This window comes from Hordeum vulgare, chromosome 5H (genome assembly GCF_904849725.1).
Source record: "Hordeum vulgare subsp. vulgare chromosome 5H, MorexV3_pseudomolecules_assembly, whole genome shotgun sequence".
In the NCBI taxonomy this organism is placed as follows: domain Eukaryota; kingdom Viridiplantae; phylum Streptophyta; class Magnoliopsida; order Poales; family Poaceae; genus Hordeum; species Hordeum vulgare.
This window is the reverse complement of record NC_058522.1, coordinates 355,254,814-355,280,682: the sequence shown is the minus strand read 5'-3', so window position 1 is coordinate 355,280,682 and position 25,869 is coordinate 355,254,814. Positions and strand designations below refer to the sequence as shown.

General features: G+C 41.6%; 1 protein-coding gene across 3 annotated transcripts; it reads left to right on the top strand.

Annotated features, from left to right (window-relative positions):
* Nucleotides 1-11,649: 11,649 nt before the first annotated feature.
* Nucleotides 11,650-24,043, top strand: LOC123398544 (protein DGS1, mitochondrial-like). 3 transcript variants are annotated; one of them, XM_045093007.1, is made up of 14 exons: nucleotides 11,650-13,366; nucleotides 13,663-13,896; nucleotides 14,169-14,283; nucleotides 14,394-14,594; nucleotides 14,792-14,920; nucleotides 15,004-15,171; nucleotides 18,849-19,040; nucleotides 19,549-19,649; nucleotides 21,370-21,453; nucleotides 22,154-22,207; nucleotides 23,089-23,200; nucleotides 23,306-23,401; nucleotides 23,695-23,795; nucleotides 23,873-24,043. In XM_045093007.1, exons 2-14 carry the CDS (start codon nucleotides 13,721-13,723, stop codon nucleotides 23,988-23,990), a joined length of 1,647 nt encoding a protein of 548 aa, XP_044948942.1. In that variant the 5' UTR covers nucleotides 11,650-13,366; nucleotides 13,663-13,720; the 3' UTR covers nucleotides 23,991-24,043. The 3 variants fall into 3 exon arrangements, with proteins under 3 accessions (XP_044948942.1, XP_044948941.1, XP_044948940.1); XM_045093006.1 differs by having other exon boundaries at nucleotides 11,650-13,896; nucleotides 23,089-23,191; XM_045093005.1 differs by having other exon boundaries at nucleotides 11,650-13,896.
* The last annotated feature ends 1,826 nt before the right edge of the window (nucleotides 24,044-25,869 follow it).

Sequence of the window (25,869 nt, the reverse complement as noted above, 5' to 3'; positions counted from 1 at the left end):
TAAAGGAAAAAGAAATTCAGAGAAACAAACTAAAATATTTTTGGAGTTTTTACTTTTTTTAGAAGAAGGCAAATCTAAGAAGAGAGAACTAAAACAAGAAAAACTATTTACACGGAAAAGCTCCCAACAAGTAAAAGAAGAAAAAAGAAATCTTTTTTGGTTTTCTGCAAGTCTTTCAAACAGACAAGAAGAAGGCAAGAAAACTAAATCCAACATGGATTATATAGTGCAAGAGTGTGAACACCGACAACTAGAATATGTGAGCATGAATGTAAAGTCGGTGGAAACAAGTACTCCCAAAAGCTTCGTCTTTTAGCCTAGCTTGGTAATCACCACCCGTAGTGGTCTGGATAATAGTCAGTAGGTAACTCATGGAAGCCCTTGGTGCAGCCTCCGCGGCCTGACGGGCAGCCTTCACTACCGTGTTGTACTCATGCGCCTCCCTCTCATAGACGTAATATCTTCCTTTTCCCTAGTAATCAAATAGGAATGGTGCATGCAAAATAACAGGCACAATAGATTTCATATTTAATATTAGTTTGTAGTTATAATCAGTAGTTGTGGCCTTTATGAACTTGTGGCGCTTCATGGCCTCAAAATCTAAGTACTGAGTAGGAAGAATAGGCTCACTAGACCGCGATGACACACTACACTTCTTAGCTAAACGGGAGGCATAAATTCCGCCATAAAAATGGCCACTGTAACGGTTGCGTTGCAATCTATGTTCTACGATTGCTCGAAGATTATAACATTTAATTCCAGTTAACGCAGTATGAAGGAAACTCAAGTCTGGGGCGCATAAGGTACTACAATCCTGCTTGCCCACTATCCACTTTCCATTAAAGAGTGCAAGGTAATGAATTAAAGGAAAGTGTATGTTATTTATTCTACCTTGAGTCACTCCCCTATCTTCACCATAGCAAAGTCTAGTTGAAATGCCTCTTATTCAGATTTGGTGGTTCGTCTAGCGAACCCCAACATGGATTTTTTCATGCATGAGAGAAATCATCTAGAGACATGGTGAAGACATTTCCTAGAGGTTAAAGGAGACTCTGAATTCTCGAGGATAAAATTTAAACCCCGTAGTGAAAGTTTCAGTAAGATGATAATGTTGTGTGCACTTATCTGTGATGAAGGGTCCGAGCTCATTATTATGAATGTATTCCTCAAACTCTTCCTTAATGCTTGCACCCAACATGAACTCTTCACTTGGCCAAAGGCACGATTTGGTGTGGGCTTATCGCATCGAGCTTTCACTTGGCTCAGCATAAGACCATCCTATCGAAGTATCACTCGATGATGCCTCCGAGGATTTCCTCCTCAAAGACCTCCTCCTGAACTAGCTCATTATCTTACGTACAAATTTCTGAAAACTTTGGGTCACAAAATAAAGTTAACAAAACTTCACAAGAATGATAACAACTACTCATAAGGATGCCTAGAGCCTAAAACAAGCATTCAAACTACTTGGAAATTCAAGAATTCAACATGCAAGCTCATCCATAGCAGCACCTAGAGTAGCTTATTACTTCTAAGATAAACCACTAAATCAAAAACTAATTGGAGGAGTGGGGGAGTTACATACTGTAACGACTAAGATGCGGTCCTTTCCGATCTGGGGGTCGAGGCCCCGAATAGGAAAGAAGCGCATCTAAGTGTTTTGCAAGCAAGTAAACATAGCACATAATAATAAATATAGTAGACAATCTGGGATTCAACTGTCTTCTTATTAAAGATACAGAGTACAACACAGATACAAACAAGGTAGTTCCGGTACGGACTACAAAACAAGGGAAATGCTATGCTACCCGCTGCAGGCCCACGATCACGACCACGGCTCAGTCTTCTGGATAGTTCACGTAAAGGCGATCTGTCTCCTCGTCGTACTGCCACGCCAGCTGGGTGCCGTCGTGATCGTCTGACTCTGGGGTACCTGTACCTGCTGGAAGTTTCGGAGGAATCCGTGAGTCACGGGGACTCAGCAATCTAAGACCTTGGTGCCAGACCTAGTCATGTTAATGGGTAAGGAAGGGATGAAGTGTTTCCGGCTGCTGCATCCTAAGATTGAATAAGTGGCTAACTTACGCAAAGGGAAAAGTGACAGTGATCTATACTAACGGACGTGAATACTTGATCCGAAAGTGATCCTGAACACCTACCTACGGCATTCATAACCCCGCCGTGTTCCCGATCGAAGAGAGACCTTCGAGGGGACAGTCACGGATACGCACACTGTTGACATGTTTTATTAGTTTATGTTTAAGTTTTCTAATACCGGATGTTAACAAAATATTCCAAGTTGCCACATAACCGCGGGCACGGCTTTCCGAAAAGATTAAACCCTGCAGGGGTGCTCCAACTAGTCCATCACAAACGAACACAGGCCGCAAAGTCACCCTCTATCACGAATCTCGTGATCTCGTCGGATTCCTTAGAGGAAAACCTCAACTCTGGGGTAAACCAAAGCCTCACCGGGATTCCTATACGCAAGATATACCGCTAAGGTAAGACAAGGCTAGCAGGACCTCCTGGTGTGTCGACGACCCGATAAGAGCCGCGTATCTCCGTCTCAGGACAACACCGTCTATGCAAAGTGGACAAGGACCAAACCTCAAGTTACCCCGGGGTGGTCTTGCCGACTGCTAGGTGGTTGGACCAACACTCATGAGGAGCACTGGCCCGGGTTGTTGATTAGGATCCTCGGGGTAGCTATTCCCTATGCAGATTATTGTTAGGTGATTAGCAGATAGTACCAAAGTTGGGTCCTGCGGGACAAGCCTTAACACTACGCGATTTATCAAGGGGGTCCCCATAACAACCCCGAACGTGTTAGGAGCGATCATTATGGAATCAAACACCGGTAACCGGTAACTAAGGCGGCAATAACGGAACAAGACACCCGGCAAAAGGCTAGGCCTCCCGTCATTTACCAAATATATAGATACATTAATAAAATAACAGAAATTAACATAATGATATCAAGCCCATGGCAACTCATGAGTTATAAACACCTGCAACTAGCAATGCTAACATTAGTAGCTGAGCAAGCCTACCTAGCCTTGCAAGTTTGCTAGGAAAGGGTAAGGTGTTTAGGCTCATGGCATATGAAGAGGTAATATATTTTCAGTGGTAGGCAGCGAGCAATATGACGTAGAATCGAAACTAACATAACAAGTCTAGATATGGGATCAAGGTCATGTCATCTTGCCTGTGATATCCTCAGCTTGGAATGGTTCTGGATCGTCCTGCAAGTACTCTCCTGACTCCACGTAATCGGTCTCCGCTCCCGGTGCTACCCAACACAGGAATAACAGCCAATGAACAGCAGCACCACAAAATGCAACAATCACATGATGCATGAGATGAAAGTTGAGCATGCACCACTATTTCTAACACTAGCACAAGCAAGATAAACTACAACGAGTTCCTGGACAGAACTTTGCACTAAACTATTTGTACATGCATGGAAATGATATGGACAGATGCATCTCGTAAAAACGGTGCAAAACCATATAAAGAACTTTGCAAACGGAGCTACGGATCAACGGGAATCAACGAAACACGATATGAAGCCCTACGTGAAAGATTCATCACCACACACACAATTGGCACAAATCTGGTGTTCCCAGGTTTCCAAGACATATATTAACCCAACATGAATGAAATGGAGCAAGGTAGAACACCCCAACAACAATTAAACACAAACTTTGAACAAAATGTCAAAACTACGCAATCTGCCAGTTTCTGCATCTTAGCTGTTTGTGAGCCACATGCAACATAGCTACAGGTCTTCAAACATGACAAATAATATATGTGGATGTTGACAACCAAGAACACTACCATCTCCAGCAAGAATCACAGCAAAAGGAATTAAAATCTAGAAGATACAAGGCCACAAACTTTCCCAAAACCATCAGTTCTCAGGGACTTAGTGAAAATTTCTGCACCTGAGTTTCTGTTTCTGTTCTGAAGCCTTTTGACAGCAATTAAAACACAAGCTACTGGACTCCAAATGACTTGAAAATTTACAGGAAGCTGCACAAACATACCAGGTTCAAAACACTAGCACTGAACTAAGTCCAGTTCTCAACATACTGACCTGCACAACCTTATCTACAGGGGAAGAAAATGTTTTCAGCATTCCAGACTTAGTGAAATTTTCAGAGTTCAAAATTCTGGAATTTTTCCAGCCACATGCCCACTTTGTCTAGGCATAGTTTGCACACACAAGTTCCCAAGAGGTGTTTGACACCACTATGGTATTGAGCACAAACCCCTACAACTAGCACTCCAAGATCCATGCCTTTGGGCTCCATCTATACCATGGAAACAAAGCCCAAACTTTCAACAAAATGAAAAAGGCAAATCCAAAAGGTATACTTTTAAGATGACAACTACATCGGAGGGTTTCATGTGCACAATGACAACATGACATGGGGGTTTGAACCCCATGTTTGTGTCATGCACATCAACAATTCCCACACCACAATTCCTCTCAAGCACTAGCATCAAGCTCACACATAAGAAATCTTTATCCAACAAGAGAGTATGCACACCCCCCCACATATGGGCATGTGATGGTGCAACTCTCATAAGCATCAATAGGATTTTCCTAGTATTCATGTCACCATCATTATGCAAACTACCGCAACAAACCACACCCTCACATGCTAACACAATAGCTATCTAGTGCTACTCCTCACCTCAAGACATGTGATGAGGGGGAGGCACCCACACCCCACTACATCAAAGCAAGCAAATAAAACTACAAGATCCCTTAGCCCACACCAAAGTTCAAGAATTTGGGGCTATACAAGAGTAGCTAGTGCCTCTTATCACCTCAAGGCACACACACTCAAATGTCAAGGCATCTCACATCTCCCATTTAACAAGGTTAGCTCCACTTCACTAAGGTGCACCCTCCATAGACATCCAAGCATTGCAAGTTCATACACAAACACAAACTCTTATGCACAAAACAACCCTTGTGGGTGTGCCACCATGCACACACCCCAACACCAACCTACACCAAGCCTAATACAAGCACACACTATGCAGGAAAGGAGAAAACTAAAGGCCAAGGAAGGGGGAAAAAATACCACATGCAAATAGGGAAGTTTAGCTACCATCTAGCAAGGAAGGGAAAAAAATTGACAAGAAAACAATGTTCAGAGAAAAAGGGGGAGGTGCTGGGGTCGAACCCCAGACCTGCTGGAGTGCAAGCCGCAATCCTACCACTCTGCTAGGCTCTAGGTACTCAACAAAAAGGGAACCAAACAGAGGAACTACTATCTGCTCTGCCCTGCTGATAAAACAAGAAAAAGAAAGCAAAAAGGGGGATGATTCTACTGGGATTCGAACCCTACACCTGATGAAAGATCAACGCACCTTCTACCACTGTGCTACGACGCATTGTCTGACAGAGGAGGGAAATAATGCATCCTGACATGGCCTCGCTTCAGGTCGCTGGACTGCACCTGCGATCCGGTGACAGGGAGGTCACCGGAGCTGCATCTCTGTCCCGTCTCTACTACGCCTGCGGGAGAGGGAAAGGGCTCCTGCGCGTCTACCCTGTACCGTCCCTCATCAACCAACTACCCTGCTATACACCACGCACACACACACTTCCTGACGACCTCTCCTGGGAACAGAGAACCCTCTACTATGCCTGCTAACTCATGGGGAAGGGAGGAGGCGGTCGTCACCTAGAACCGGAAGAGGGGGCGCCGATCTGCAACGGGAGAGTGCCGGAGAGGAAGAAGGGCGTCGGAGTAGCTGATCCTGAACCGAAGAAACGCTGCAGGGGAAAGAGCACCGGGAGCTTGCCGTAGACGTGGACGGATCCGGCGGAGCAGCCGGTCCCCTGGGCTCCTAGTGCCGGGAATGGATCGCGGGGATCCACCCCGAGCTCCTGGACATGGTGACGGCGGCGATCTGCAACGGGAGCGAGGCGTCCGCCGGCGAGGAGCTGCACCACTTGGTCTACCCCTACAGGAACCCTCCTGTAGACGGGAGGAGAGATGGGAAAGAGGAGAAGAGGTGGCGGCGGCGGACTGGGGAGAAGAGGAACCCTAGGAGGAGAGGGGAGGCACGGGCGCCCGGCTTATAAGGGTCCCCCTCGACGTTGGCGCCCTCACGGCGTCAACAGGAGCACCCTCAAACTGACGGGAAAACTGCAGGGAAAGCCACGGCGTCAACAGGAGGAAGGAGCTGCGGTACTGGGCCTCTACTCGCGAGGGAGGGAGTAGATGGGCCACATCTTGCGCGGGAAGCAGCCCAACTCGGCGAGATATAAGGAATAAACTCCTCCCTAAGCAGTTTCCTTTTAACAGGAAAACAAGAGAAGAAAGAAATGCCCAAGGTTATAAACACAAGACAAAAAAAAACAAAAGAAGCTCCCTGGACTTGGAAAATCTAACCTTATTTTATAAAACTCAAAACAAGAATTTAGGAGCAATTAGATATTTTACAAAACAGCAATATTTGATATGTTTTGTGATTATATATGCCCCTATGAACACCCATGCAAATCCAGCAACTTACATACTCATCCACCACAATTCTAGCTAAAACATTGGCATTATTTTTAAAAGGAAAGAAAGAGGTGAATTTTTGTATAGGAAAAAAAATATCGAGGGGGGAAGAAGGTGGTTGGTTTTGAAAGGAAATAAAAATATAGATGAGCACTTGCTACACATGCTACACTCCACACAAGGCACACAACACAAGATCACATGAAATATAACACCCACTACTCACCCTAGTAAGAGCATATGCAAGCATGATCCTGACATACAAACATAAGGCATGGCAAGGGATGATATGTGGTGCATGCATGCAAGTGAAGTAAGCACTAGGGCCACACATGAAATCATGGCACAAAATAATAACATCACAATCTCTGACAAGGTGGCCCCACAAGGAAGGTTACAAAAAGGGAAAAACCTGCACTTGGGGCATTACACATACCAAGGAGCAATCCCCCATAATAATTCCAGAAACGGAGCTTCGAGCAAAGAGATCGAAATCCGCGGGTTTGAGAGCAAGAACACGGGAAAGAAAGCAATGGTGATTTTTTTTCGGAGGTAGGTGATGGCATGGGCTAAGGAGATAAGTGAGGGGGTCCCCAAGGGCCCCACTACCCACCACAACGCGCTTGGTGGGGGTGGCACGCCCTGGTGCCTAGTGGCCACCTCGGACACCCCCTGCAGTGTTTTTAGTGTCGGATATTCTCAAATATTCGGAAAAACCATGTGAAAATTTCAGGTCATTTGGAGAACTTTTATTTTTGGGCACTTTTTTATTGCACAGAGAATTCAGAAAATAGGATAAACATGACATTTATTGTATTTAACTAAAAATAACAGGAAAGATAAAGTGGGTACAGAAAGTTGTGCCTACTAAATTCATTGACCTCGTGCCTCTAGAAAATGATTCATTAACAAGGTTGATCAAGTCTTATTAACAAGCACTTCCAATTAGCATGAATCCGAAGAATTTTCGTAAAACACTAAGTTACCTCGACGGGGAACTGCATATCCCCAATGATAAGTATTTCATATTTATTTTTGGCAGTAGGTAGAGGTAGTTGAAAACTTCCATTTGTGATAGTCGGAGATTTTTCAATAACATTAACACCATTCACTTGAAATTGTTTCCTCGAAAAATGCACCGTGTGTTCTTTACCATTGATATGAAAAGTGACTTTGCTTTTGTTTCAATCAATAACAGCCCCTGCAGTATTTACGAAAGGTCTACCAAGGATAATCGACATGTTGTCGTCCTCGGGCATATCAAGTATAACAAAGTCTGTCAAGATAGCAACATTAGCAACAACAACAGGTACATCCTCACAGATACCAATAGGTATGGCAGTTGATTTGTCATCCATTTGCAATGAAATGTCAGTAGGTGTAATTTTATTCAAGTCAAGTATTTGTATAAAGAGAAAGACATAACACTAACACCAGCTCCTAGATCACATAAAGCAGTTTTCACATAGTTATTTTTTACGGAACATGGTATAGTTGGTATTCCTCGATCTCCTGATTTTTTTAGGTACTCCATCTTAAAAGAATAATTAGCAAGCATGGTGGAGATTTCAGCTTCAGGTATCTTTCTTTTATTAGTGATGATGTCTTTCATGTACTTAGCATAAGGGGCCATCTTTAAAAGATCAGTTAAATGAGTACGCAAAAAGACTGGCCTAAGCATTTCAGTAAAGTGTTCAAATTCTTCATCATCTTTTTTCTTAGTTGGTTTGGGTGGATAAGGCATGGGTTTTTGAACCCATGGCTCTCTTTAGTTGCCATGCTTTCTAGCAACAAAATCTCTTTTATCATAACGTTTATTCTTAGGTTGTGGGTTATTAAGATCAACAACAGGTTCTATCTCAAACATCATTATCTGGTTCCTTATCATTATCAGGTTGAGCATCTACATGAGCATCATCATTATCATTTTCATTATCACTAGGTGAATGCTCACTACCATATTGAGTTTTCGTATCAGAGATAGAGGTATCATTAGCATTAGCAGAAGGTTTTTCTACTCCAGGTTCACTAGAAGTATGCAAGATCCTTTCATTTTTCTTTTTCTTTTTCTTCTAGAAGGACTAGGTGCATCAACATTAATTCTTTGTGAATTTTGTTCAATTCTTTTAGGATGACCTTCTGGATATAGTGGATCTTGAGTCATTGTTCCTCCTCTAGTCATTACTCTAACACAATGATCATTCATATTATTACTCATTCATGAAGTAACTCACTTTGAGATTTAGCAATTTGTTCTAGTTGAGTTTGAACCATAGAAACATGTTTTCCTACACCTCTTACATCATTCGTGATTCGAAATAACAAGTCACTTAAGAAAGCAATCATATCAGATTTTTGTTTCAATTGTCTCATAACATAGGAGTTAAAATGATCTTCTTTCTAAAATAATTATCAAACTCATATGATCATTGACTAGGTTGTTTATTGTAAGGGATGCCACCTTCATCAATCTTTAAAAGAGAATTTACCTCCACCACCTATGTTGATGTGTTGAGACCATTCTTAACATCTTCAGTTTTAATGCCTTTTCCTTCATACATTTTTGCCTCTTGCATAGTTTCATGACTAAGGAATAAGATACCCGTCTTCTTTGAAGTGGGTTTAGGCGGCGGTTCAGGAAGTGTCCACTCATCATGATTCTTCAATATATTAGTCAATAATTCCTTAGCTTGTTCGACCAACTTGTTCCCTAAAAACACAACCAATACAACTATCTAGGTAGTCCCTAGAAGCATCGATTAGTCCATTATAAAATATAACAAGTATTTCATTTTTCTTAAGAGGATGATCAGACAAAGCATTAAGTAATTGGATAAGCCCGCCAAGGTTGTGGGAGATTTTATTCTTCAATTTGCACAAAGTTAAATATTTCTTGTATGGCAACTTGTTTCTTATGAGCATGAAAATATTTTTCACAGAAGTAATAAATCATATCCTGGGGACTATGCACACAACTAGGAGCAAGAGTGGCCGAGTTTTAGCATCACCCTTTAATGAGAACGGAAATAATTTGAGAACATAGCAGTAGCGAATTTTCTCATCATGAGTAAATATGGTGGCTATATCGTTTAACTTAGTGAGATGTGCCACAACAGTTTCATTTTCATAGCCATGAAAAGGACCAGATTCAACCAGAGTAATTATCACTGGATCGACAGAGAACTCATAATCCTTATCGGTAACAAAGATAGGTGAAGTAACAAACTTAGGGTCATATTTCATTCTAGCATTCAAGGATTTTTCTTTCAACTTGCATAGTAGTTTCTTAAGATCTTCTCTATCCTCAGAAGCAAGAAAGTCTATAGCCATTTCTTCATCCATAACATAACCTTCAGGTATTTCAGATTTCAGTTCTAGGATAGTCATGTCTAAAAGGTATTCCAATATTTTCAGTTGCAAAGACTTCACCAGTTTCAATAGTATCATCAGTTTCAGCATGCTCAATTTCTTTAGCTCTAGCAAGTTGTTCATCAAGAAATTCACCCAGTGGGACAATATTATCAAGCAAGGTACTAGCATCATCATAATCATCATTCTTAGAAGAGGTAGCATCATCAATAACTTGCATCATATCAGGATTAATAGCATGTGGTGGTGGTGCTGCAAGTCTATTCAAAACGGAAGGTGAATCAAATGCAGAGCTAGATGGCAGTTCCTTACCTTCCCTTGTCTTAGAGGGAACAATCTTGATTCTTGGATCTCTCAGATTATTCATAGTGATCAGTAAATAGATATCCCAAGTGACTCAGCAAATATAGCTATGCTCCCCAGCAACGGCGCCAGAAAATGTTAATGATAACCCACAAGTATATGAGATTGCAATAGTTTTCGAGGGTAGAGTATTCAACCCAATTTTATAGATTCGATACAATGGGAGCCAAAGAATATTTGCAGGTCTTAACGACTGAGTTGTCAAGTCAACCACACTTGGAGCTTTAGTATTTGTAGCACAGTGATCAGTAGCACAGTAATATGATAGTTTTGATAGCATTGGTAACGGTAGCAACAGTAATGGTAATAATGATAGCAGTTTTGTAGCGGTTGTAACAGCAGCGGCAACAGTAGTAACTTAGCAAGAACAATATGTGGAAAACTCGTAGGCACTAGATCGATGATATTGTGGGATGATATTCATCATGTATCAGTCATAACATAGGGCGACACAGAACTAGCTACCGTTCATCGATATACTATGGTCATGTATTCCGCAAATAGTCATATGTGCTTATGGAAAAGAACTCGCATGACATCTTTTGTCCTACCCTCTCGTAGCAGCGGGGTCCATAACCAGAACAAAGCATTAACACAAAATGAATACATGAACTCCTCATACTACAGTAATCACCGGAAAGAATCCCAATTATTGTCACCTTGGGGTATGCGGATCCTAACACATAGTAGGTACATATAACTTGCAAGATCGGATCAAGAACATAGATATAATGGTGAAACATAAATGATTCAGATCTAGAATCAATGCACTCGGGCCCTAGTGACAAGCATTAAGCATAGCAAAGTCATAGCAACATCAATCTCCGAACATAGTGGATACTAGGGATCATGACCTAACAAAGCTAACTCGATTACATGATGAATCACATCCAGCTCTTCACCGACCAGCAAGCCTACTAAGGGATTACTCACTCCCGGTGTAGACCATCATGGAATTGACGATGAAGAAGGGTTGGTGATGACGAAGATCGAAGATTCACCTCTCCGGAGCCCCAAATGGACTCCCGATTTGGCCTCCCGATGAAGAATAGGAGGTGGCGGCGGCTCCGTATCGTGAAACGCGATGAAACTTCCACCCTGATTTTTTTTCTTCCGAAAATAGGATTTTATAGCGCTGAAATTAGGGTTTGGAGAGCCCCATGGGCCCCACTAGCTACCAGGGAGCGCTAGGGGGGCCTGGCGCGCCCTGGTGCCTAGTGGGCGCTTGGGGCCTCCCCTCCAGTGGGTCTTGGTTCTAGTATTTTTCTTTTATTTCATAAAAATTCTCCAAAAAGTTTCGTTCCATTCCGAGAACTTCTATTTCCGCACAAAAACAACACCATGGTAGTTCTGCTGAAAACAGCGTCAGTCCGGGTTAGCTTCATTCAAATCATGCAAATTAGAGTCCAAAACAAAAGCAAAAGCTTTAGGAAAAGTAGATACGATGAAGACGTATCAAAAATCGATTTTTACAGGACGATGCATATTGTTAGAATTGCTCTTACGTGCAATAAGAAAGGAAGACCGTCCAGCACTGCAATAAGAAAGGAAGACCGTCCAGCACGGCTGTACTCAGCCCTAGGGTTTGCATCCCGCCGCCGCCCTTCCTCCCTCTCCCTATGAAGATCACTAGTGGCAAGGGCGGTCCCTTGGCGCGCCTCCTCTATGGTCATGTGCGTACTAGTTTTGCAGGTGTGGTTGTGAACGTGCATATGCAGTCCAGAGTTGCACAGTTGTTAAAATATGAATACTGGTAAAACACGCGCAACAGAGAAGTGATCAATCATCATGCATATCAGATAGCTGCCAATCTTACAAGGTGGAAGATATGAAACCTACAAAAATTCTCTTTTAAGGTGACCATGACAACCATGATACTATTTTGACATTGACCATGGGTAAAATGGCAGCAGTAGTTCTTGATTTAATGAATATCAAGTTGTTGCCGGCACACTACATCTTGAAACAATGGACAAGAGAAGCACGTTCAGGATCCATCAAAGATTGTTATGGACAGACTGTGGTTGAAAATCCAAAGTTGGATGCCATCACCCGATACAATTTTCTTATACACATGTGTTGTGAGTTGGCAACTCTAGCATCCAACTCCAAGGAGTGTTGTATTTCCATTGAGAATGCACTTATTAGTGCTACTAAGCAAGTGAAAAACTATTGGGTGCATGCACAACTAATGCTGAAGAAAGATGCCATGTCGAGGTGACTCAAACATCAAATGAAATGTCGAGTGCTGCATAGGTGACTGAAATATCAAATGAATTGTCAAGTGCTACACGCCTGAAGAAAAAAGAGGTTGAGAAGAAAGGCTTTAAAAGAAAAAAAAGGTTTCCTTGAGAGGCAACACAAGAGAACAAGGAAAACACCATCTACCACCTCAGCAAGAAAAGAAAAAGAAGATATTTCCATCAGCCAACAAGAAGAAAAGGAGAAGGTAATATCACAGACTAGTTCGATAAAGAAAGTTGTCTCAGAAAAATAAGCAAAACGGGCCAAACCAATACCGAATGAAGCAAGCTTTGAAAAATACGAGTTCATGGAAAGTTTCACTGATCTGTTGACAGCTTCTATTGTTAAAGACATAGATGCTGACCCATTTTGATGCTTCCATTTTGGTTGTGGTCGAAATTATTTTGAATGCTACAGTTTGTACTCTGAAAATGTTCAGAATGGTAGAGTACAGGTAGCTAGTAAGGTAGGAGTTCCTTTTGTTTGGCACTGTAAGGATTTCTATTTTCTTAAGCTGCGACTTGGTGAGACTTTGCGATTGGCAATGTGTGGCAATGTGTATTACTCCCTCCGATCTCCGTCCCAAAATAAGTGTCTCAACTTTGTACTAGCTCTAGTACAAAATTGTACTAAGCTTGAGACAGTTATTTTGGGATGGAAGGAGTACTATGTAAGAATCAGTTTTTACACTGATTTCTAAAAAATCAGAAACTTGCTCTTACCTGCTGGAGGTGATGGAGCAATGAAGCTTCAGTCGAGGGGATGGAGACGCAGGCTGCGATGATGATGGCGACGAGCCGCCGGAGGCGCGGACGGAGCTGCGGGTGAGGTCCACGAATCGACGCCGGCGCGGGCAGGTACGCAGGTGGCCAACGGATCGGCGGCAGCGAAGAGGCGGTGACTGAGCGCGAGGTCCGTGGCCGCGAACCTGCGACGACTGAGCGCGAGGTAGAAGGTCGTCCAATCGCGGCGGCGCGGGCGAGGCGGCTGATCAGGGCGGCGCGAGCGAGGCGGCGGTGGCAGAGTCCGGCTGGGAACAGCGACTTTTCTTTACCAATTAGGAGGGGCGATTTTTTAGCAGAGTCCGGCTGGATCCGTGTGCCTTAATCAATCCCCGGTCTATAAATCCTTCGTAAAACTCCCATATGTGTAGGGTCAAGCCGGGACATCGCTTCGTAACGTCAGAGGATCCGGCTCCCCCTACGGAGGCCATGCCGCCGCTGCGTATACGTGAGTTGCCATGCCGGAGCGGGCCCGTCAACCACGCTGCCGGCGCTCCGACAGCACCCACTCGTGGATGGGATTTCCTCTTCAACCGTCTCTTCGGTGGCCGCCGGCGCCCTGCTCTCCCGCTCTCTGTCCACAGTTCCGTCGAGCTTTCTGCCTGGTGAGAAAACCCTTCTCGAATTGGCGCGCCGCCCACGCTGTGCCAGCTTTTGCTGGAGTAGTACTGCCGTGCTTGTGCTTTCGTCGATTTTGGGCTGAACTCATATTTTTCTTGTGCTGATTTTCGCTTACTTGTGATGGGGTGAGGTGTGAGGAAACTGTATTAATGTGTGGGGGAGTTAGTCACTATATGCCAACACATCACTTTCCTTGAAACAATATTCCATAGGCTTGGAAAATTTGAGATTCTTGTACTGTATATGATACTTGCAGGGATATTTATAAGATGCCCATTGGCTGTGTCATCTTGGAAGAAATTATGCAACGCACACTGTCCTATTTGCGTACTATTCAGGAAAGTTTATACTATTGGAAGTCCAGGGCTCGGGTAACATGTTCTCACGTACATCTTTCAGTTCCTTTTGCACTATATATCAGTAATGGTATATACACATAAGTTGGTCATGTTTGTTTTTGTGTTTGTGGATTCTTTTTCAGGGTTCAAATTCACAGCAGATATATTTCATGATATTTGAAAGAGGTCCAAGTGCTTTTGTTGAAACAACATGCCAACGTCTGACTAGACTTGGGAACAACGGAGGTCAGCAGAGCCTTTTAAACTCTGCAAAAGCTATGATCTCAACAAACATTGATGTCCTAATGAGTATTGAGCGCTGCTTGGCTACTTTTCTTGCTGAGGTTTGTTAGCCTAATTTGTTTTTAATGGCGAAGTAGCAACAGAGCTGTGGTACTCTACTGATATGAAATAAAATGACTGATGTAGTAATATAGTTAAATTTTGAACCCATCTTTATTCATACATTAGACATTCCTCTGTACTAAATGGCCACTTTATCTTATACAGTTATTTAAATTCTACCTCTCATGTTTGACAGGTTTATTGGAAAGCAGATATATGCAAAGTAGGATTAAAGGGAAGTCATCGCGAATCACTATATGCACTATGTATCGTCTTGAACCATGTCTTCCCCAAGTTGGAGGAATTACATAGAAAGGAGAGAGAGGTATGGATTGTTTTTTATTAATGTATAAAGTATGTAATATGTCCTTCGATGCAATAATTAATTAGTCAACTATATATTTTCAGGGGCAAACTCTTATATTCAGACATGTTGGAAATCCATCTGAACTTCAATTCAAAAGATTGCCAGAAGTTGACATTAATAGTTCACTTTGGACCGAGAGATTCTCAGAAAGTGCTATAGGCTTGATCTATCAAAACCTTGAGAAGCTAGATAGTTATGTTTCCTCTTTGGTATGCAATTCTTTCTTCATAGGTTGTATATACTTATCAAATCAGGATGCAACCGTCTATTTATAGGGATTCCTTTCTTAGGGCTCCTTTGATTCATAGGAATTTGGAGGATTAGAATGCTTAGTACTTTTCCCTATGTTGGTTGTTTGATTCATAGGACTGAGGCCCCCTTTGTTTGGGCTTTGGATTCTGAGATTCTGCTGTCAATCCTGATTTCTGAGAATCAGCTGTGATTCTTGATTTCTGGAATCAGAAGCAGACTGTTTGTTTACCCTGCTGTGGGATCTGAGAATCAGAATCTGTCTGTTTGTTTACTTTGTTGTTTGGGCAGCTTTACGGATCGTAATTAATGTAAAATATTTTAAAAATTGAAACCATCATCCAAAATGTACGTTCAATTACCAACAATCATCCTAAACGTACATCAACCATCACTCAAAAGTAGTGCGTAAAACTAAACTTCATCTGTAGCTGCCAATAATCCATCAGCTATTCTCTCCCTGGTTACTTTCATCAGAGCATCATCACCATGCACAATGTTAGATACCCGACCAGTAGGTGGAGGTAGTAGATCTCCTGGCATGTAGTACTCATCACGATCACATCTATCAAACTCTTTATCTCTCAAGTGGTTGTCCCTGATAAAATTATGAAGTGCCATACAAGCAACAATGATCAAAGCTTGCTTGTCACAGGGGTAAGATGGCATATGCAATAAAATACGCCACTTCATCTTTAACACACCAAATGCACGCTCAATGACATTGCATAGCGACGAATGGGCATGGTTAAAGATTTCTTTTTTACCATTGGGGGGATCACCATGGATAAATTCTGGCACATGGTATTTTGTTGACTTGTATGGAGCTAGATATCCCTCACAATTTGGATAACCCGAATCAACAAGATAGTACCTACCTGAAAAACAACACATGTATTGTTATGTACTATGGTATTGTATTATGGTAATGTAATAATACAATAAACAATTGTAATGTTACCTTTCGGCGGGTGTGGAAACATGGTTGCATACTTGACCAAAGTATCCTTAAATATTCTTGTGTCATGTGCCGACCCTGGCCATCCCGCAACTACAGAGGTGAATCTCATATCAAAGTCGCATACTGCCATGATATTCTGTGTTGGGTACCCATGCCGACCAACATGGTTCACTATCTCTTCAGCGGGAACAACCACAGGGATATGAGACCCATCAATTGCACCAATGCAATCATCAAAGTGAGGTGAAAATCTAGAATCTCGAAGCCTTTCATGCACGTCTCTGAAGTCCGGATCTTTTGGCTTAATAGTATCTACAGCCATCTTGTTCAAGCACTCTAGCACATGGTTGAATTTCCTGTGTATTACCTCGGTTGACCGCTTGAATCGATTCTCCACTTGGCTAACGGATTGAGGACCACCAACTATCCACAAGAACATACCCAAGCACTCCTCTGAGCTCATGTTCCTTGTTGATGTCAAACCATAATTTTGCACAAGAGTCTCATGCAATCTATCAAAACAAGGTCTGTACATCCTAAACATGGCATAGCAATCTTTGTTTGTACTCAAATTTTCAGTTACCCATTGTTGACCGGTCATGATAGGAATTCTCCTATTCCTTTTGGTTAAGAACTTCTCACCGTACATGACGGCAACACCGTACCAGATATTGTACCAGGCATGAATGAGCTCTCTCCAGTAACAAGGACATTCTCAAACATCCTGCTCATCTCATCCAAATGTTCAGGTCCACGTTTACGAAATGCCAGAAACTCCTTGTTTTCCTGAAAACATAATAGTAGGTATAGTGTTTTGTTGTAGTCACACATTCTCAAAATTACTGTACTAGAGTAAAACTTACTTCTCCCATTTTCTTCCACCAATCATCATCAGCTACCACAGTATTTGCTTCATCATTCCAACCTAAACCTGTTGTCTTGTTCTTGAAGGTCATCCAATTGGTGTACTCCTTCTTCATACTATCCCATTTATTTTTGAATTGTTGTTTGTTATAATCTCTTCTTGTTTCTCTAAAAAAACCCTCAGCAAGGTTTTTGTAACCAACGGGACTCAGAAACTTGAGAGGCCTATTCCCCTTTTCTTTCTCAATCACACAAAGTTTGCAAAAAATTGCAGTGGCTTCCGCATCCCAAATTGCTTTCTCTTTTGCCATCTATAGGTGTATACGATTAAATTAAATTTACACAAACGAGAACTAGCAGTGAACAATATAGCAGTAGTATTCACAGTTTCTAACATCACTCATATTACTTGACGGTATAGTAGTAAACAATATAGCAGTGAACAGTATAGCTGTAGTTTACACAGTGAACTCGTATTACTTCACGATATAGCAGTAAGAAATATAGCAGTAGTTTACACGAATGAGAACTATAACAGTATGCAGTTCATAAGTAACAGCAAATAAAGAAACGAAGCAATACCTTCACAGGGAACGACGCCGGGAGGAACGGGCGGCGAGCGGGCGAGGGGCAGGTCGGCGGCCGGGAGGAACGGGCGAGGAGCGGGTCGGCGGCCAGGAGGAGAGGGCGGCGAGCGGGCGCGGGCGGCGGCTGGGTCGTGCGGATCGACGCCGGGCGGGCGGCGAGCGGGCGCGGGCGGGCGGCGAGCGGGCGAGGAACGGGCGGCCGGAGGAGCAGGAGGGAGGAGCGGTTCGGTGGCCGGGATAAGCTGGCTGCGTGCCGGCGAGGGGCGGCGGCCGGCCCTGCGGGAAGCGGACGCGAGGCGGCGCCCTATCGACCAGAGGACGATGGGAAATCGAGAGGGTGGGGTTACGCGCGGGGCGGATGTGAAGAAAACGTTTCGGCCCAAAAAAAAGCTCGGGAATCACCTATTTGCTCAATTCTCAGATTGTGATACTCCGTGTGTATTTTTTAGAATCAATTCTGGACAATCTGGATATTATGAAGGGCTGTTTGTTTCAGATTCTAATTTCACAGTAGCTAGAATCCAAGAATCAAGAATTTAAGCCCAAACAAAGGGGTACTGAATCCGATAGGATTTTCTCCTGAAGATTCCTTTGTACTACATTCCATAGGAAGTTTAGCATCCACTCAAACCTCTTTGAAAGAATCCTTTATTTTTCCTGTGAACAAATAAAAAATCTTGTAGGATTGAGATGAGCATGACATTGAGATGGAAATAAGTTAATATGCAACTTTTTCCTAGCAATTCTTTAGTGAGGTTTGTCGCTACTGGTACACATGATACTTGAGTTATAAGAGTGTTTAGATCACTAAAATAGTGATCTAAATGCTCTTATATTAGTTTATAGAGGGAATAGATTAGTATTTCATATGTCTGTTTTATTCTTATGAAGGTTCTACAATTATAAGATATTTATGTCTACATGTGACTCGACAAATATAGCTAAACACGTTGGGCAGATGATTATCAAAACTGTGAGGTATCAGAATTAAGCTCTTGAATAACCTAGGGATAATGTGTTGAAACCCAAATATCTCTATGTAATACTCCCTTTGTCCGAAATTACTTGTCGCACAAATGAATAAAATCTGATGTATCTAGAACTAAAATAATCTAAATACATTCATTTTTATGACAAGTATTTCCGGACGGATGGAGTAAGTAGATATGTTTACACAAAGCAATTTTGCTCTTTTTTTAAAGCTATTTTTTTGTTGCAATGGCAGCTTTCAAGGCATAAAAAACCAACACATATGGCCTTATACTGGTTACCCTACACATGTGGAGCAATTGGCTTCTCTTTATGTTCTGTATGGCTATTACGCCATAGTAGCTTGATGGCAAGTTCTGACATCGATAACTTGGTTCGACATGCTAAGGAGTCCATCACTAGATTCTGGAGTGATCCTGTTGAACCGGTAAGATACTTTGTGTATATATTTTTCTATTATCTTATGTGTTATATTAGTGCAAGTAAACTGAATGTAAATCAAGCTATTTCAAGGAGCAAAACATTTTACTGGTCATCTATACCTGTACAAATTATATGTTTCTGTGATCTACTTTTTGTAGCCTGTGTTTATTAGTCTACTTATGCTACTAATCAGTTAACTGAAAATAGATGTATGCTGGTTTTTGCACGGCTTCCAGCTTCCACGTGCTTTTTGGTTACAGCATTAGCATCTCATATGGAACCGACGACATGCATTTTTTTCTGTAGCAAACTTTAGTAGATGAGTATATGAGCCATTAGACTTGTTAATTTGCATCTGCATATAGTCTAAATATTGTTCATTAAATTTTATGTGAAACCATTTTATTTTGTGTTACTGCTACTAGCTGGTTTATATAGTCCTTACCTTTGGAAATCAGTTGTATTATTCTGCTCCAACCATGACAGTTCTGTTCTCTCTTAACAATAATCAGATTGTTTCTGTTGGAGAGGAGCCTTTTGAGGCGATGACGCTAGCAGATAGACCTGCAATGGAAAAACAATATGCTGGACAAGCTGAAAAGTCACTGCGCAGGTTTTTATTCTCTCGTGCTGTTTTGCAAACGTGTATCTTTGCACTTGGGATTCTTTCTTCAATACAACACATGCATTTTTCCTTACTTTTGCTGAATGAATATCGATTTATAGTAGGTTAAGTTTCACAGCATTACCCACATCCTAACCTATTTCTCTCCACATACAACCATGCCATCTCAACATGCAGCAATGCATGGGAAAAGGCCCACCTCAACATGCATGGGAAAAGATTTTGCCATTTCCTTCCTATTATGCTACTTATATAAAAGAAGGACAGACCCAGTGCATAGAAGCTCTCACACAAGATGGGGTCTGGGAAGGGATTATAGGAACCTAGTCTTACCCCTGCTACAGTGCAATGAAGAAAGGCTGGTTCGAACCCGGGACCTCTTGGCACAAGTGGGAAGTACTTCACCACTGCGCCAGGCCTGCCCTCTTATTCTGCTACTTATATGCAATACATACTTTAAAATTGTACAATAATGAAATACAATACATTATATGTAATTTTAGTTGAAGTTCTCATATTATTTTAATCCAAATATCAGTGTTTTACGCAACAAATCTCTTTTTCTGCAAGACATTCCTGCAGCAACATGCAGGGTATCATCTCTAGTAAAAGTAGCATAGATCACACGTGTACCTGTCATTTCAATGCTTTGCAGATGAGTAGTTTCTCCATTTCACGTTGTTTGCTCTTTTAGGGTCTCTTTGATTTGCAAGATTCTGAAAATGCAGGAATTGAAAAAGAACACATGATTAGAGTGACACATCCTCTTCAATCCTACAAGATTGGAAAACCACATGAATTTGAAACACAGAGTATTTGACACCACGAGAAAATAAAGGAACTATACCGAGAGCTTTGAGTGTATGGAATTTTTTCTCCAAATAGAGTGCGAAGGAATTCTCTGAATGATTCTAATTGTGTGAATCCTAAGTATTCAAATCCTCTAAAATGCTATGAAATTTCTTTTAATCAATGAAGCCTTAGCTTTGTACTAAGTCAGAGTATGAAAATAAATCAGCATATTGAACACCAGATAAATACAGTATGAAAATTTGTTTGATAATGGGTCTACAATTTTAGTTTTGTACTATATATGTGTTCGTAATTTTTTCTATAGGGGGTTAAAGTTGAGAAAGTTAGACTCAGAACAGGGCCAGAGAACCAACACTGGAGGGAGTATATTAATATTTATTATCGCTTGAATCATTTACAATTTCCAATCTGGATTATTTGACTTCCACCCTAAGACTATCTTTACCTATCTAGTTTAACTTGAGCGACTGTAGCTCAAAAACTACAGTACCAATCTAATGATCTTATGCTCTTAGCATAGCGACGTGTAAGTGGCTTGCAAAAGAACACTAAGTTACTAGTTTACTAATAGTGACGTGTATTTACATTTGTCAAACTAGTTTACTGAAAGTTAAAACTTATAAAGGAGCCAATATTTAGTTGAGGGTTCAAATCCACTGTTAGTGATTATAGTTGTTAGTAATTAATATAATAGAAAAGTGTTCTGATTGTTGTTCATTATCTTTTTCTGTTTTTTAATTTTTTCTTGCATTCAGAGTGGTGTAATTTATTCAGTGTAAGATTTGATAGTTCTGATTGTTGTAAGAGTTTTTCAGTAATGTTCTCAAGTTCATGAAAATATCATGAATAGTATTTTGCACTATTTAATTCCAATATCTGCTTGCTGGACTTGTAGGATACTACTTTCCTTCTCTGAGACACCTCCAAAGGAAATAGTGCCACAACATGCATCAGGGGAAGTGATGATGGAGATCACGAGGTCAGGCTGTTTGAACTAGAATTATACATATTGTTGGGGCATGCCACCTGTGATATTGTTTTTCCATTTTCATATCGTGTCTTGTGCTAAAGAGTGGAAAGCTGCATTTTCAACCTGTTCGTCTCTTTAAAAGAAATAAATAGTTCGGACCTTCTACTTCTATTCTATGTAGGAAGTAGGAACTTACGTACCTTTTTTTGTGGAAAGAAAGGCATTGCATGTGTCATATACTACATTTGAGTTTCAGTTGATTTTGAAACTGAAGTGATTGTGTCGGCTCCAGGGACGGACCTAGGAAATTGTTCCGTGGGTTGCACAAGTAGCCATCGGGCTAATTGAAGTTTGTTGAAATATAGAGATCTATATTGGGCCCTTGCCAACTTCACGGCTTCTGGAATGGAACCAATTTACCATCCAACTTAAGTTTTGTTAGGTTTCTCTTTTGTGTCCCAGTAGAAGTTTCTGGTTTTGTAAAATAAATGGTTCCGTTTAGTAATCCAAATTTCAAGTAGGAAATGGACTGAATGTTCATAATGTAGTAGTTCCAAATAAAGCGACATTGGTATTGGTTTTTCAAATGACCCGATATTCTGGAATAAGTTGTGATATCGTTACCTAATAAGAGTGGTCAAATTACTCACTTATATTTTGCATTTTTATTATTATTTCCCAGCACAGATAATTGGATTGTTTTATGCAGGTCAATTCTGGAACTGGATCAGGTTGTTAAGGAAAATAAACTGGATCTTCAGGAGTAAGTTATACCATTTTTGTCTCTCAATCTTGATTATGTAGAGTAAATTGCATAAACGCCAACCCTTGGGGTTGCTGTTGTGCAGAAACCACATTTTTGAATATCGAAATAACATTACCACAACTTTTGGGGTAAGCATTTGCAACTTATACAAACAACTCAATTATCCTGTTTGATTCTAGAACTGATGCTTGGATCCCATTGTCAGTGTTCATATAGCAAGCCCACTGGCCACAATCCCATGCAACCCTCCTCTTCTCCAACGCCACCCCACCGATGCTGCTGGATATGTCCAATGTTATGTTCCTCCATAGCCGCTTCTTAAGGGCTGGAGAAGCCGCTGCCACTGAGCTGGCCTCGTGGATTGCACTGGGTCGTCAGGTAGGCAGGAGGAACCAAGCCAACCTAAGTGGCGCTTAGATTTGCTGAAGAGCAGAGTACATTGGTGCGGTGCAAGCTCCAGTTGCTGGGCACACAGTGCATGGCTCCATTCCTTCTGCTTGCTTGGCTGCACAGATGCAGAGGCCAGCGCAGCAGCGGGTGCTTCTGCAGCCTTTAAGGAGCGCCAACAGCTAGGTGGCATTGGAGAAGAGGAGGGTGGCATAGCATGTTGCCAACGTGGCTGAGTGGCATGTCCGGTTGGCTTGCCACATGAGCACTGACAATTGGTCCCAAGCGTAAGCTTTAGCATAGATAACTGTGATTTGGGTAAGTTGCAAATTCTTCAACAACTCTAGCAGATTCCCTATATCCGCCCCCGAACGAAATGAAAACTGCCAATATGGAGGCTAAGGGGTAAATTTGACACTAGCAGATTTGGGGAATGATGCATGTCTTATCTAATACTACTCGTCTGTGGTAATTGGATTGTTCTTACACAGGGCAATATGGGATCTGGATCCAATTCTTAAGGCATCAAAGACCAGTGTTGCTCTTCTTGCATTTGGGCTTCCTCTTCTGCTAGTCTTTCTAGTGCGAACAAGGGTAACGCATGTATGTACATATGTTGATATTGAACCTATTTGTGCCGCACATTTTGCAAATTCGCCGTGCACAAGTCTTATGTTTAATATGACACTACTACTGTAACTGTGATAGGCCCAGAGTGTAGGGGGAAGAGGTAGCATTGCGCGGCTCCTTGTTGTTGCAGAGCGAAGGTTTCTGGAATATAAGAAATCCAGTGTAAACGGGGAGGTATTTTTCTAAGATCTCTTATACATCACAGCATGCCATTTTCATGCATTATTTTTCAAGTTTTATAGGTTCCACTCGTCCTCTCAATGAGTATAATATGATAACCGCACTTGTTATATGATCTGCACAAATCTTTTCCTTCACCAAATATGAGATTGGCAGAGCCCTTTTAGGATTGTACCCCAACCTTCACCCTGGATATTTGAGTGGCCGGAATTTTTTAATTAGAAGTATTGAGGATATTAGGATTCCGATATGCCCTAACAGTAGCTTATCTATTTCCTTGTTTACAGGCGGATGAGGTGATGTGGAAGTTAGGGTTGACACTTTACTCTCTTGATAGATTGTATGAAGCTGTTGAGTTGCATGGAAATGGAACAGACGAGTGGACATGGTCAGTTAATATGGAATTTATTTATTTTCCTTGATTATTCATTGATGGCCCGCTGACCAAATCAATTTGGGTTGCAGGTTGAAGGAATACATCTTTTGTCTTGCGAAACCTGGTGTGAGCATGTCAGACAAGCTTGCTGCTCTTTCCCATGTAAAGGACATGTATGACTGCTTATTTCCGTCGCCATCGCTGTAACACCACAATTTTTTATCATGTTTTATTAATTAAAATTTTGTCAGGGATATTAATTTTTATTTTCTGGATCCTCTTTTGGTTTCAGAACCATCATTTTTCTTTGAAATTCTCAAAAATTTCCCTCCAAATAGAAACTTTTGAAAAATATTGTGGGACTTGAATGTTTGACTTAAAAGTATTTCATTTCATTTTTAAAAATCCAGTGAGAAATATTTTTATAATGAAGCTTTCCAAATTTAACTCTTTTAATGGCCTTTTTTCAATACTTTAAAGGGCTTCTACTGTACTACAACCATTTTAAATATTCATTGAAAAACCCCATAAAAATTTGGAGATGTCTTGTGATGCCTATGGAACACTTTTATGCAAAAACCCATCTTGGCCTTTTGAAAGTTTTGAGCAAACCAACCTCATCTCAATGATGTTCCAGTTTAGTGGTTTGACTGCAACCCTATTTAATTTTGCCCTAATCATCATGAGATTTTTCTACTTATAGTCCACCCTGCCAAACCCTTAAGTCGAGGAGTTTAGCTCCACTGGAGTATTTTAAACCCATGTAATTAACCCGTGGAATTTCTGTCCAGAAATGAAGTTTTGTAAAACTTGTACTAACTAGTTTCTGTTTTCCCAAACTAACCGTGCCATCCTCATTAGCACCTACTAGCACAAATGCCCGTGCGTTGCAACGGGAGAAAAATGAACAATGAAAAAAGTGTAGTCCATTGATAAAAACACACGTGGATACCGAAAAAAAAGGCACGTGCGTAAGGTCGATTATAAAATATGTACAAAAAAAGAACCTATTGCAAGTACATCATGTCCAAATATTATAACATTTATCAAATATTGATGCTTAACATGTCCAAAGATTATAACATTTATCAAATATTGATGCTTAAGTTAACATGTTACAATACAAATAGTCGATACAAAATAAAGACAAATATTGATTAGCATTATATCCTATATAGTATTTTTAAAAATATTTAACATGTAAAATAACAACATATTCAAACTCTACACATTTTTCTAATCAAATTTCATATATAACATGTCTAAATTGGATTTACGGTTTAAAAGATATTGTTATTTGAAAATTTATATTTATTCTGAATGGACTTCGAGGTTATTAACGCATATGTGAGGGGTTTACGTACAAAATTTAAAAAAAGATTCACTCTAGCTACAGTTTGGACCGTGGGTTATTTAGCATGAAAGTAAGGGGGTCTTTTGTAAAATGTGAAAAAAAAGTTCGCCTCACTTGTAAACGGACTGCGGGTTAATTAGGGGAAACTACAGGGGCCTTTCTGCAAAACCGTCACGACGGACGACAGAAACCATCGCTGCCTTATTATTAGGGAAGAAAGAGACTCCATCTTGGAAATTTTGGTCTTTAGCAAACCTCCTTAGATGGCCTTAGCATTCTGTCGAGCACCCTCGATGTATGGCCAGATTTGGCATGCTTCTAACCTTGCATTAGAAACATGTTTCCTGGCCTAACCACCATGTCCCTTAGCCTTCCCTTGTGCATAAACCTAGTCCAGTCAAGCGTCAATTGCATATGAGCCCCCTGGTATGTCCTTGCTTTTCGTCGAACACCTGATGCGCGTGCCCGGAGCGTGAGGAGAGCGCGCGTATTGCACGCAGCCACACTGAGTTGCCGCGTTCACCTACCCGTGCCTCTGGCATTTCCTCGCCCGCAGAGCCACGCCCGTGTTCGTCGAACACCCGATGCGCGTGCCCGGAGCGTGAGGAGAGCGCGCGTATTGCACGCAGCCACACCGAGTTGCCGCGTCCATCTACCCCGCGCCTCTGCCATTTCCTCGCCCGCAGAGCCACGCCCGTGTCTCCTTCGGATCGCTAGCGTCGCCCTGACCGC